This window comes from Cryptotermes secundus, unplaced genomic scaffold (assembly GCF_002891405.2).
Source record: "Cryptotermes secundus unplaced genomic scaffold, Csec_1.0 scaffold344, whole genome shotgun sequence".
NCBI classification, from domain to species: Eukaryota; Metazoa; Arthropoda; class Insecta; order Blattodea; family Kalotermitidae; genus Cryptotermes; species Cryptotermes secundus.
In genome coordinates this window covers 772,602-787,491 of record NW_019742446.1, presented here as the reverse complement: position 1 = coordinate 787,491, position 14,890 = coordinate 772,602, and the positions used below count along the sequence as shown (strand labels likewise).

The following is a 14,890-nucleotide window of genomic DNA, read 5'->3' as shown; positions in this document are numbered from 1 at the left end:
TTGCACAAGTGTCGTCATCAAGCAGCTTGCATTCAGGGGTATACAGAACGTATGAATTCTTGCAGAAAAACAAGAAACTGGGAAATTTTTTCTTTGGAGTCAGTGCAAAAATTTTAACATGTTTTATACAATCTGTAAATTACAATACCTGATTCTATATTCTTTCGAGAAAAAAACAGCGTTTATTTCGTTCGTTTATCACAGAAATTGCAGAAATAGGAGCAAATTAAGTAAGTCACTACAGTTTTTACGGATTTCTAATCGCGGGTATTTAAATATATTCCGTACGGCTGCCTTTATCGGAATTTAAATGCCCATAGGATAAAGGTTAAATTCCTGCGGATCCTAATCTCTTCTGAGTTTTCAATTGCTGAATATTTTAAATCCATTATATGATTCTGTATTTCAGCATCCTGTTGCAAATGGATGCTAATCCATTATATGTGGTATAAAAGTATAAGCAGTAACTAGACCACACTTGTAATTGTAAATCATGTCACATTCTTGTAGAGTGGTTTTAACTATGAGGGTTGGAACTTTAATAGTGGCAACTACTTATTTACAACTGATACAAAATAGATGCATGTTTTGAAATTTTACTGTCCTTCAGTGTAGTCACCAGCATTGTGTACAACCCGTTACCAGCGATGTGGAAGTCGTAGGATACCTTTAGCAGCACCTGTTGTGTTGATAGTTCGAATGGAGCGGTTTACTGGCTGAAGAATCTCTGGAACAGTTCTGAAGCGAATGCCACGAAGTGGTTCCTTCATCTTAGGAATCAAGTCAAAGTCACAGGGGCTTAAGTCCAGGGAGTATGGTGGATGGTACAGCACTTCCCAGCCCCATCAATCAAATAAATCAGGCACAGCTTGCGCTGCATGCAGCCGAGCATTGTCATGCAAGATGGTGGGTGGGTTCTACAGAAAGTATCGCCGCTTCTTTCTCAAAGCTGGTCGCAGGTTGTGTTCCAAAAATGAACAGTAGTACTGCGCATTGACAGTCTTCTGTCAGGGAACAGTATGCATTATGATAACACCATCACAGTCGTACACGAGAATCACTGTAACTTTCACATTGCTGGGGTTCTGATGAACTTTTGATTTTCGTGGTGACCCGTAATGATGCCATTCATTCAATTGGCATTTCAGTTGCGGCTCGTTCGATTTGGCCCATGTCTCATCCAGTGTAATGATATGGCGTAAGAAAGCCTCTCATAGCACTCCAAGTGGTTACAAGCAGCGTTGTATTGTAGCCATTTCTCCATTTCCGTCAAATCATGTGGAACCCATCATGATGCAATTTTTCTCATGCCCAGGCATTCCTTCAGAATGTGAAGCACAGTCATATGTGCTAATCCTGTCTCTCGGGCCAGCTCACGAATCGTTTGGTGTCGTTCACTCTCCAGTAACGCGGAGAGAGCATACACTTCTTCACTGACACTAGGAGGACCTGGCCGACGCATGTCTGCCACATTTTGGCATCCCTCGTTGAAGGCTTTTACCCACCTTGCCACTGTTCTGTAAGGCAATGCAGATTCCCAGCAAGCCTCTTGAAGACCTTGATGACACTGTATGGCCTCTGGCACATTCAATCTTTATCCAACTCCGTTGTTCCTGTTTCGAAAACATCGTGACAGCACTACATTAGACTGCCAGCTAACACAAGGCTCTGTTCTTCTCGTCACTGCACATGCGTGTGATGTTGGAAGGGAGAGTCCATTTGCTCCGAGGTAAGGTAGGTATATAGGTATGTAACCAACCTGTGGTATAAGCGACATTATTTGGTTCCATTGCATGGCGTCTCTACAGCAGTGTTACCACTATTAAAGTTCCAACCCTTGTACATATCATAAATCATGCTATTCTGATCATAAAAATGTGAGTTTATAAGTTATATTGAACAAATACTCATGCCACTTTGGAGAGTTTGTACAGAAAAGAACAACATTACATGTAAAATCCAGGTTGACAGTGTCCCTGAATTGATGTCCAGAAATTCTTTGCCGTAAATACTTATCATTGATTATGTTCCTTAAACCACAAGAATAAATACAAAATACAGAAAATACAAGAATTTTTGAAAGGGACTGAATGATTTCATACCATACAAAGAAGTAACCCAGAGTACGGCAGATTATGGTGCAAGAGCAATTTTCAGGCCTATTGTGAAGGAAGAATACCCATTCTTATTTGCATGGCGATAATAGTATGAGGGTCGTACTGAAAGTCATGAGCAACAATTTTTTGTAAAGTAACATGCTTTATTATTGAAACCAAATACATCACCTCAGTCTACAGACCTTTCTTTATTTTTCCACATAATCGCCGCTTCTTTGTACACATATCTCCCAGCATTCTGGGAGTTTGAAAATTCCCCTTCTGTAAAGTTCCGTTCCAGCTATCCGAAGACACTGACGCACTGCTTTCTGAATTGCCTCCCTTGTCTCAAAACGTCCACACAGCTGATCCTTCACAAATCCGAAAAGATGGTAGTCAGAGGGTGCCAGATCAGGGCTGTAGGAGGGATGTGGAAGAACTTCCCACCCCATCTTTGCAATTGCTTCCAATGTGAGGTGAGCAGTGTGGGGGCGAGTGTTGTCATGCAGGATGATGATGTTTCGTCCCGGACGTTTATCGTGCAATGCACAACGGAGCTTGTGCAGCGTCTGGACATAACGAGCAGCATTGATGGTTTGCCCAGGTTCCAAGAATTTGGCCAGAATAAACCCCTCTGCATCCCAGAAGACTGTGCCCATCACCTTCGCATCTGATGGCACTGTCTTTGCTTTCTTTTTTGATGGAGAGTGCAAATGGTGCCATTCCATACTCTGCCGTTTCATTTCAGGCTTGAAATAGTGAAACCAACTTTCGTCACCTGTCACAATACAGAGCAAAAAATCATTGCCTTCATGTCGATATCTCTGCAGCAGTTCTGAGGTGATGGCTTTTCGCTGACCTTTGTGGTCTTCAGTCAGTAACCGCGGGACACAACGAGCACAAACTTTCCTATAGCCCAAGCTTTCAATCATCTCCTGTACTGGACTGTGCACTATTCCAAGTTTTCGGGCTATTGTGTCCACAGTCACACACCTGTCATCTTGAATGATTTCATCCACTCTTACCTTGTTGCGTTCAGTAGAGGCTGTTTGAGGACGACCGCTCCAAGGTTCATCTTCAGTGCTCGTGTTACCGTCTTTAAAATGTTTCCCCCATCTTGGAACACTGCTCGCACCTATACACACACTTCCATAAGCACGCTGAAGTCTCTATTGAATTTCTGCAGCAGGGATTTCCTCTTTCACAAGCAATTCGATGACAACACGCTGGTGAAACGACATATCGTTGTCGGCCATTTTGTTAGGAGTGATACTGGTCACAGGATGCAAGCTATTGATGTCACAAGACACTCAGGGTTAACACAATAGCTGGTTCCACCTACCACCATACTCTCTTTCGTCTGCTGTTCCCAGGTTGCATGCAAAAAGAAGTTGCTCATGACTTTCGGCACGACCTACGTGTATTAGTCTGTATGCATGATAAAATACTAGAACACGTTCTTTTCAAACTTAGAACTTATATTGGAAGACATTTTAACGAAGCAGATGCCAGGGATTATTCTTAAAGAGCCGGAAGCTACACCCACATTAAATTATTCTGAAATACAGAACTATCAGTGACTGATGTACCTGTGTAGACTGTGATCTGAGGTGTCCTTTAGAAAACAAGATACTTGTTGCTATTTCAGACTGTCAAAATCAGGATCTGCAGAGCAGGTAGCATTACTGCAGAATGCAGTTGAACGAAAAGTTCCAATTATGATCGAGTTTCTCAGTAATGATTATGATGATGTATCTGCAGCAGTTTTGGAGTTTGCCAAGGAATATATCCACGTGAGTATTAATTGAAAATATTCATTTTTTTCTGTGTGTGGCAACTTTGCTGTCCTTATTTTTTAAATTGGTGTTCCTGCGGGAAACCTGAGTGAATTAACTCTAGTGTAACCTCCTGTGCTAAATTAATTTTGTGGCAGTCATTTGTGATCATGGATATAACAACCATACATTACTTTATACAGTTTAACTATGGCCTGGTTTTTATATTTGTGATGTGGGTGTACTTTAACATGGTGCAGTGCTGTCAGAGGGCTCTGTTCTTACCCCATCACAATCCATCACTTACCCTTCTATGAATTCTGAATTTATAACAATAATATAATACTTAAAATTTAATTGTTTAAGCGTGCTCATTAAAAAATAAAATCATTTCCTTTAAAACTTGTTATAAATTTTCTTCTTAAAATTGTGTCAGTATTCTTGTATGATAATATGTAAAGAGTATATTATCTTGGACATAATGCACATACTGTAGGTCTTGAGCTTAGCCTCGTATCCCGTAGCCTTTTCGTTTTTCTTTTGTACAGCTTATTCTATAGGAATGCACTCTGTGTAAATATGTATCAGTCCACCAGATTCATTGCTGTCATTTTCATGGCCTTCTTACTACCATTTCTTAATAATTGTTACTGTAATCTGGTTTAAAGTATCATGACTTCTTCCATCTACTTCATTATATTTTGTCTACTGCACTGAATCATTGCCAGTGGAATAAGTTAGAATATCTGTGAACAGATGTTGAAGGGGAAAGTGATGCTGACAGAGGAGCAGCTTGGGTATGCACGCTCGCTCCTGCTTACAGTTGTGCACAAAATGAAGTATGATGAATCATATCGCTTTGAGCAAGAAGGTGAAGATGAGGCTACATTCCAGGAATTCAGGTGAACATGTCACTTTTATAATTCTGAAACCCATTTTGTCTTGTAGTTGGGATGGATCGAGTAAAATGGTGATGATCAGTAGTTGGAAAGTATGTTTTGCCAGAGAAAAGTTAATTTTATCATATTGTGCATAAAAAGTTTGTTTTCTTTATGATAAAACTGTCTTTTATCTGTTTCCTGTAATGCACCTTCTATCATCCTATTGTTTCTCTTATTAGCACAGTGATTTCTACATGCTGTTAGAAAGGAAACTGGGTTTCCTTCTGAGTAAATAAACCATTATTTTATCCCATGTTTCCAACTGAACTGTCACTGATGTGTTGCCTATAAGACAGCAATAATTTAGCCCAGGCATGTCCAATGTGTCGATCGCGGAACGATTTTTGTCAATCTCTTAGGCCTATAAGGAAATTATGCGTGAAAAGCATGTAAATTCACTTGTAATATAATATGATTATATTCAGATTTTGCAGGGAAAATACGTGTTAAAGTAGTCTGTACTTTCAATGTATGTTGCTTTTACAACAAGCCATGTGTCTTGTTATTTTTACCAATATTTTTGCTTAAAGTGAGGTACGACGATAGGAGGGGGTGGTAGATCACTGGCAGTTTTGACACTAAAAAGTCGATCACAGCCTGTTTGAAGTTGGACATGCCTGATTTAGACATCATAAATGTTTGCAAGTTATATGCACATAAGGTATGAGTTCACATGACAGGGTCTTAATGAATATGTGTGTGGACTATTAATGCTGTCACATTTGTAATACTGAAGTACATGTTTCATTGAATATTAGTTAATTTGGTTCACATTAAAATGCTAATTCCTTATAATTTATTCCCATTTATGACTAGTTCTGACACTGGTAACACTGTGTGAGCAGTCATAGATACTAGCCAAGTGGTCACTCAGATCCCTTCTTATGCTCTGTAGTAGCTTAGCTGTAAATCAGTTTCCAGATATGAGGTTTGTATGATTTCACTGTTAGAGCGCTATAGATAAATCATAATATGTTGCAGAGAATTTTTTTTTTTTTTTGCTGTGAAAGTTTTGTTAAGTGGAAACACCATTAGACATGTTGGTTTGGCATTCAAGGTTCCCATCAAAAGTGATATTTTATGGTGACAAAATTAAGATATTTGACAGACAAAATTAGATAATTACCCTTAGGCTGCTGAGTAAGTCTGCAGCATAAGCGGCCTCCGTAGTCTAGGGGTAACATTCCAACCTCATGACTCAAGGTATGCGGGTTCAAACCCGACAGAGGTCATGGAGTTTTTAAGGGCAGAAAAATTTGGGAACAAGTCTTTCAGGAGGGACTTTAAGCCGTCTGTCCCGTGTCATAGATTTATGGCATGTAAAACATCTTCATGTCTCTAGGAGACCTCTCAGCAAAATTAGGCAGTTTCCTGCCCAAGTAGTTTCCAATCCCTCCAGTAGATGGGTAAGTATCAGGGACCACTACCAGAGAGGGCTGACCTTGCTGGCAGAAAGGGGCTGATACCAAGCATCAATACTGAAAGGGCAGGGCGACTAGTTAGAATACTTAAAAAGGGGGACATACAATAGATCAATAAATGATCACAGTGCATGGGGTAACCGACCCCCTCCAAATAATAATAATAATAATAAGTCTGCAGCATATCCCATGTTTCTTTAGAAAATTTTAAGATAATTCGTTTGTTCACAGAATTATTAATGACATGATCACTGCCACTTGTGTGTATGCAGCGTAGAGCTCTCACTGTAGGTGGTGATGACTCACATGAGCATTTCATAGTCTCAGTAGCTTCTCCTGTGTGGATTGCTTTGCAGTGAGTTTCTGCTCGCTGTAGCACCACTCAGATTGAGGCTACTTTACATGGCTTGAGTTCTATACAAACACTTTCAGAGGCTATAAATCAAGGGACTGTGCCATAGCTCAGTCAGTCAGTCAGTGACTTCCTTCAATGGGGAAGTGGGTTTGATTGGAGGTCAGGTCCCGTGGGATTTGGGTGGATGAAGTAGCACTGGGATAGGTTTCTCCAAGTACTTCAGTTTCCCTTGCCAGTTCTCTTTGCCCCAACTTCTCCATATTCATGAATCAACCTGTCGTTAATAACAAATGTAAATTATTAATCATGATTAATTTTTACCGTTAACAGGAATTGGATTCTTTGTCTCTCCAAATAGACAGTACAAATGCATATATCCATCTTCCCCTTTCTCTCTTGCAGAACTGTTAATTCTCTTTTGCTATATAATTTTTACTGATATGATGAAGTTTAATGCAAAAATTAAATAATAGTTAATGCAGCAAGCTGTGGTGTTATGTGCTGAAGTTTATGGCAAAATCTGGATATAATCCATTCATGTCTGTATATGCTGTCAGAATTTTGTTGGGATTGCTTTCAATTTATGCTTGAGTCGTCCGCGGTTTTTGTGTGATCAGTGATATGAGTGATGATGGTGGAAAACTGTAAATCCTTACTGAATCTTGCTGCTATGTTTTTTTTTCTTTTAGAAAGCAGTTGAAAGTATTGTTTGACAACTTGGCAGGTGTGAATAAAGAGTTGGTTATTGAATATGTAAGTGAATTCACCACGAATACGCTGAGTGAATGGAGAACTGCATCATTCCAGAATGTGGAGATTGCCATTTATTTGTTGTACCTGATGGGTGAAGCTATTCCAGCATCTGGTGGAAACCATTTCAGTGGTGATCATGTATGTCATATGAGAGTATGTTAATTTAAAGATAGAATAAGTAAATATTTGTCTTATTTTAATAGTTTTAGAATAATTCAATGGACACGTGATTATTTGTTATATAAGCTTTTATACTGTTAATTTCCCTTTCCTTTTCCCACATTTCTTTGTCGTCATAAATGTTATTGAATGATGCATCAAGGTTGACATTAATTGTGTCTCCCACAGAATCTGAGGAGACATCACCATCCTCAAAACACATCAAAGAATAGTACTCTGAGCTAGTTCAGTTCACATCCTGACAACTTTTTTGTTGAAGACTGTTAAAATTCTTTCTATCCATATGTTTCATATTGCTAAGGTGATGAAGTGAAAAGGGGTGAGGTTATAGGGACATGTTGCTTGCATGCAGTCAGTGAGAAATGCATGCAAATGGTTGGTAATAAAATCTTGAGAGAAAAGGTCACTTTTGATATCTAGATATAAATGGGAGAATAATATTAAAGTAGGTCATAAATGAATAGGGTGAGAGGATGTGGATTGGATTTAACTGGCTCAGGATGAGGTCTAGTGTAGGACTTTTATTAACTAGTTGATGAACCTTTGCATATGATGGAAGTAAGGAATATCTTGACTGGCAGAGTAATCAGCCATACAAGTAATATCCTGTACCATGAGTTAGCCTCCCATCTATTCCTAGTTATTCAGATTATTTTCGTTTCTTTAACTTTTTCAGCTAATCTTACGTGCCATACTTGTTTCCCTCTGTGTTTACTGCATTTCAGACTCACCTTATCTTTCATACTTTAATCACCCAAACAATATAGATGAAGAGCAGAAATTGTGAAGCTTGTAATTACATAATTGTAGTGTATTTGGAAGAATCTCATTCATAGGGAAGAGAGTTCTGCAAAATGAGTACTTCGTTCTAATTTTAAGCAAATATCTGTGATTGGATTTTCATTTAAATTAGAACTGTAATGTTTCAGACCAAAGTGTCAGCCATGCAGACAATGATGCATGTGTTGGTTACTTGTGACGTGAGCCACTACCCACATCCAGCAGTCACATTGCAGTATGTTGAGACTGTCGTGCGTTATGAGAAGTTCTTTAACACAGAACCAGAACACATTCCGTATGTGTTAACAGCCTTCCTTGACCAACGTGGTGTGAGGAACAGTAGTCCACTTGTTCGCAGTCGCTGCGCTTATTTATTTTCACGTTTTGTCAAGTGCCTGAGGCAAGTATTTGGAAATTAAGACTTCAGTTTGTTGCTATTTTATGTTTTATGTTTGTTTATTAAATACAACAAAAAGAATTGTTTTCTGTTTAGATAAACTGTTAGTAACAATATAAGTGATTATAACAAGGAATAAAGTAACTGTTCCAAAAATGTGCTTTGTGAACCCCTTGGAAATGCACAAAGTGATTCAAGGGGCTGTTGTTGAAAAAAATTATTGTTGGTGGATTTGTTTTTGTTCCAATCCTCAATGAAGCCAAATGTAATATGCATAGCCTACACATTGAGATATGGATGGTGCTGCTGTATTTGTTTGGTTTGTCATTACAGCAACCTTTCAGGAAGGAGATTATTGACATAGGACTGTGTTGTGAACAGACATTGTTGTTAATGTTTATGGATTTGTTCAGGGCAGTGAACATGACCCCAGCCTAAGGTATATCAGACTTGAAACATGAATACAGATGGCCACTGTACATGTTTTTTTCCTTATATGGTGTACTCATTGTATAAAATTGTTTCCAGGACATTGATACAGCCATATATAAAGGAAATTCTGGGACCCCTGCAGTACCTGCTGGTTCTGGTTCCCCCAGAAAATGGATCAAGCCTCATTAGTGAAGATGACCAATTGTATTTGTATGAAGCTGCAGCAGTGATGATTGTGTCAGGGGCCTTTGGTGCTCAGGTACTTCATACTTCTCTTTTAGATCTTTAACTCTGAATTGTTTCAAGGAGATATCCCCTTGTATGTATAGTGTATGTGGTAACATTCATGAGGATTGGAGTACACAGTCTCTATGACCTATAAATGAGCATTGAACAATTCTTATACTCCTTAATTTCAACAAACATTTTGCATCAACATTGGACCAGAATTGTAGATGTTTCCCTAACTAAACCACATGTGTTGGCAGACTCTTGGTGGAATCCAGTACATTGATTTCCTTGAAAGAACACTTCCCATTTTATTGTAGAATGTGCTCTTTCATGATCATGAGAACATTTGTTTTAGCAGGATGGCAATCATCACCACATTTTGCTCTAGGTGCGTAATTGATCAAGTAGCCATGTTCCGACACATTTTGGACATGGGGGTCCAGTCATATGACTGCCTTCTTCTGATCATGACTCATTGCTACTTTTGAGAAACCTGTGCCACAGTTTTTACAGTAGGACTTTATATGATAACAGACTGCTCATACAGCATACCACTCTCATGCTGTGTATAGAACACTTATGATCAGCTGAAGTTTTGCCATTAGTTGTTCAGTCACTTTGCCTTGTACCTCCAGTTTACATTGGAGAGTGTGTTCCATACTCTTAAGTCTTTGTTGTTGTAAAAATGGCATCCATACAAAAACATACTTTAGTATTTCATTCATAATGGAATATCCTGGAAGTTCTGTATTTCTTAACTTCATAACTGTTTCATCTTCCTCTTCATCACTAACTTCAGCTACTATCCTAGGACTTTTATTATTTTCTTTCCAATTTCTGTTGAATACAGCTGGATAAAAATGTTTCATCAACATCTGTTCATCAATTTTTGAAGTAGTAATGAACTCCTTAATTGTTTCTGTGTACCATAAAAGTCTCTTTGGAGACAATACACTTCATCATGTACTACCCACAATGACAGGTAAAAATATCATGGCATAATTTAGCATCCAGGTTATGACTGCAACGACTGACATCTTTATTCACAAATCATTGCAGTTTTACAGTGGCTGAACACTGGAGTTTAACAGCACAAACTGAAATGACTACATCAAACTGCAAGTTTAATTTAGTGAATCCTCATTACATACTGCTGTGATTTGTAAATAGTGATATTGGTTAATTCTAAAATGTGTTTCTTATTGATGTATAATTTTATGTAATTTTTAAGTAAAACAAATTATGTTGTGTTTTCAGCAAAAAGGGATGCTAATGTCAAACATGCTCATTCCTGTGATGGATAAATTTAAGACTTTGGTGTCCCAATTGCTAGTGGAGATGGATGAGCAGAAGCAAGAGCTATTGGCTCAGTCTCTTTGCCATGCTATGGCTGTTACTAGCCGTGCCAGCAAGGCATTCACGAACCATCAGACGATGAAGTCTTGTTGTTGTGTGCCTATATTTATTGAGGCCATGAAGGTTTTCCTTGGATGCCTGCAGGTAATACTCTTTATTAAATGGCTGTATGCTGTAAACTATGTACTTTTTACCTCTCTGATTTAATCATTTGCCACCAGTATGGTATACTTGTATGATTGCAGGTTTTCACATTGGATCAAGAGTGTTTTTTTTTTATTGCTAGTGGGGTGGGACTAAGTCCCTTGTACTGCAGCCACTTCTGGTCTATTGTACCAGCCCCAGATGATAGGTGAGGGTGATTGTGGAGCAGTTGATGGAATGAAGATTGTCAGGAGAAACCAAAGTACTCAGAGAAAACCTGCCCCAACACAACTTTGTCCACCACAAATCCCACTTGACCAGACCCGGGATCGAACTCGGGCCACCTCGGTGGGAAGCAAGCAACTAAACACTTGCTATGGCGCGGCCATCAAGAGTGTTAGTATGGAATATAAATTACGTTCCAAGTATATCTAATTTATTTTCTTGTGTTGATTACATGATGTTAAAACCCTGACATTTTCAGTCATACAAGACCATCTTTAGGGGGTGTACCATGTTAAGGGGAAGATGAGATTTGAACAGGAGATTTACAAGTTTGTGCTCTCTGCTCATAGTCTTGCACTAAATTGTACCAACCGCAAGCAGCAAATGCATTAAACTTTCCAAGTTTACCGTATTTCTGATCACTCTTTAGTGTTGTGGACTGCAGCGCAAGGTGTGTGCGAAGGATGTACAAGCAGTATGTACTGGTTACGCAAGAGAGCTGGATTAAAAGTAGGGAATGGGTCTTAAATAGAATTTATAAATATATCTATCCATACATACTGGAAAGGTTGAAGTTATTTTGTTTTCTTCTCAGATTCCAACACAGTCACGGATACTGCAAAGTGGAGTGCGGCAGTTCCTCCATAGGATGGTAGTATGCTTAGAGGAGGAAGTTCTCCCTTACATTCCACAGGCATCGGAAGGTCTTTTAAAGGGCAATGACATTCGAAGCATTCAGGAATATATTCCCCTGATTGTGCAGATAATTGCAAAATTTAAAGTAAGTCAATTTTTGAGTTGTGTGGCTCTGTTTCCATAGTGTTTAGAAGCTTCGTTTGACTTCAGTTACTGGAAATATTATGTACCCATTGTATATTTGTACCCCCACCCCAAGGTAGTTTTCAGGAGAGAAAATGGTTATGTAGGTTAGTGAATACTGTTTATAGTATGAGCATGGGTGTGAGCATTTACCTGCCTACCTTCACTCCTGCTTACATCCATGTATCTATATTTTTCCACGTTTCTACATTAAACTCCTGGTTATCCAGTATCTGCGCATCCAAAATTCTCATGCAATCAAAGAAAATATAGCATTTTATACAGGGTGGGGCATGTAAACCTTTCCGAATTCAAAAATGCGTGGAATAGAAATAAGGAAAGATGCAGGCAAAATTATTTTATTATTTAAAAGGACATAGAATGCAGTTTTATTTTAATGGGTTTTAAAAATAATATCTTCCAAAAGGCCACCTCTGTTTTCCATACACTGATGGAGCCTGTTTTGGAAGTTTTCCATGACTACAAGTCATATTACGTGGAATAGTGTTGATTTCTTCAGTGATGGCAGCCTTCAGTTCATCGATAGTTTGGGGACGATGTGTGTACACCTTTGCCTTGAGGCATGGTGTTAGATCGGGCGATCTGGGGGGCCACAGAGAGAGATGACCATAAAACATTTGTCTTAGAATCTCCATTGAACGATGCGAGGTGTGGGCCATAGCACCATCTTGTTGGAACCAGATATCTTCCAGGTCATGATCTTGCAATAATTCATCCAATTTCGGCAGAAGAAAATTTTCAAGCATGTAACAATATCGAACAGAAGTCACTGTAATGACTTCACCATCTTCTTCGAAGAAGTAGGGACCCCAGACACCACAATCAGCCTGATGATTTTCTTTCTAATGCAGAAGATGTCGCTCTAAAATTTGATGCCCAATTTCTAATTGTTGGTCCAGTGGGAATGGGATCACACCGACTGAGTGTGAAAGGCTCGCTGGGTTTTGATCACAGAACTGCCGTTTTTAATAAACTCTTCCAGCATGAACGCATGATGTTCTCCTGACCAAGCCATTGTGTGTACTGAAAACTGCATGATATAACACACCTAATGATATCATCCTCACCAGTCTACCCCTTCCTTACACACAGTAGTTCCCCCAGCTGCCACTGGTAGCACTGCCCATTATCATCACATTGGTGCATTGTAATAATAGTGATGCTTGTTTACAGTAGAAGTTAGTTGAAATTCTGATTGCATTTCATTTCATCTGAAATCTTTTGATGCAGTTTGTTATTCTAAGAACACTCCCATGCAAGAATAAAAGTGAAAACTTGACTTTAAAGAAGAAAAATGGAAATATTAAAAGGCTAGAAAATGGTGAAAAGTGTGTGAAAATTGGATTCTGTAACAGGTTTCCTCATGCAACTTGCTGAATTGCTATTGCAAATTTGAGAACGTATAAATTGCCAGGTAATGATCAAATTCCAGCAGAACTGATTCAAGAAAGAGATGAAATATTACGTTCTAAGATCCATAAGCTAATTAATTCTATTTGGAATGAGGAAAAATTGCCTGATCAGTGGAAGGAGCCCATTATTGTCACAAGAAGGGTTATAAAACTGAATGTAGTAGTTATAGGGGGATATCACCACTATCAACTTCATGCAAAATTTTATCCAATATTCTTCTCTCAAGGCTAAGTCCATACATAGATGAAATTATTGGGGATTATCAGTGTGGGTTTCAACATAACAGATTAACAACTGATCAGATCTTTTGCATTCATCAGATACTGGAGAAAATATGGGAGTACAGCGAGACAGTACATCAGCTATTTGTAAACTTCAAGAAAGCCCATGATTCAGTTAGGAGGGAAGTATTGAACAATATTCTGATAGAGTTTGGGGTACGCACGAAACTAGTTAGGCTGATTAAAATGTGCTTAAATGAAACGTATGGTAAAGTCCATATGGGTAAACATTTGTCTGATAATTTCCCTGTCCAGAATGAGCTAAAACAAGGAGATGGTTTATCGCTACTCCTTTTCAACTTTGCTTTAGAACAAGGGTCACCAAACTACGGCCCACGGGCCACATGCGGCCCGCGATGTGATTTTATCCGGCCTGCGAAAGAATTGTGCAGAAGTGCGCCAATTGAACTAATTTTCCAGTGAGTACTGGTAGATGTGATTCCGAGCTTATTGACCTGACATATTATACTGCAGTTCGATGGCTTAGCTGTGGAAAGGTTATTTCACGCTTCTTTCAGCTCAGGAATGAAAATGATATATTTCTTACCAAAGAAAACCATCACGAACCACTTTTATCAGATACCAAGTGGCTTTGGAAATTAGCAGTTTTCCTGATCTGGTGAACCATATGAACCATTTTAATTTAAAGTTGCAGGGTGAAAATAACTTAATCTGTGATTTATTTGCACTTATCAAGGCATTCAGAGCAAAGTTAATACTTCTGGAAAGGCAAGTGAAAAATTGTAACTTTGTTCATATGCTATACTCGGCAGAGTTGCATAAAAAGGGTGAAGCAGAATTTCCTTCCTCGTTTGCAAATTTAGTCATTTTAGATTTGAAAGAACTATTTTCGAAGCGATTTGCTGATTTGGATTCCAGTGCTCAAGAAATTAGATTGTTTCAAAATCCATTTCATTCTGATGCTGCAGATGTCAAATTCAAATGGAAATTATTGAACTTCAGGAAAATTATCATATTAAAGACAAATACATGGAAGGAAATTTGATCAAATTTTATAAATTTCTGAACTCTGAGCAATTTCGAAATTTAAAGAAATTTGCTTGTAAATTTATCTCCATTTTTGGGATGACGTATCTGTGGGAACAAACTTTTTTCCCAGATGAAGTACATCAAGCCGAAATACAGGGCAAATTTATCCAATGAACATTTAAAGTCGCTACTTGTGATTAGCGTTTCAACATTTGAACCTCAATTTAATCAGATTTTAAGAATGCAAAAAGATTTCCATCATTCATATTAATTGTTTTAT

At 38.5% G+C, this 14,890-nt stretch overlaps 1 protein-coding gene across 2 annotated transcripts in view; it reads left to right on the top strand.

The window, feature by feature from the left end:
* Positions 1–14,890, top strand: part of LOC111873164 (exportin-T) — a 43,451-nt gene that overhangs the window by 14,345 nt on the left and 14,216 nt on the right. For both annotated transcript variants that reach the window (XM_023867648.2, XM_023867647.2), the window contains exons 8-14: positions 3,745–3,889; positions 4,628–4,773; positions 7,278–7,479; positions 8,451–8,701; positions 9,227–9,389; positions 10,619–10,861; positions 11,682–11,867. In XM_023867648.2, coding sequence (XP_023723416.1) covers positions 3,745–3,889; positions 4,628–4,773; positions 7,278–7,479; positions 8,451–8,701; positions 9,227–9,389; positions 10,619–10,861; positions 11,682–11,867 — 1,336 coding nt within the window. The remainder of the gene's footprint in view (positions 1–3,744; positions 3,890–4,627; positions 4,774–7,277; positions 7,480–8,450; positions 8,702–9,226; positions 9,390–10,618; positions 10,862–11,681; positions 11,868–14,890) is intronic.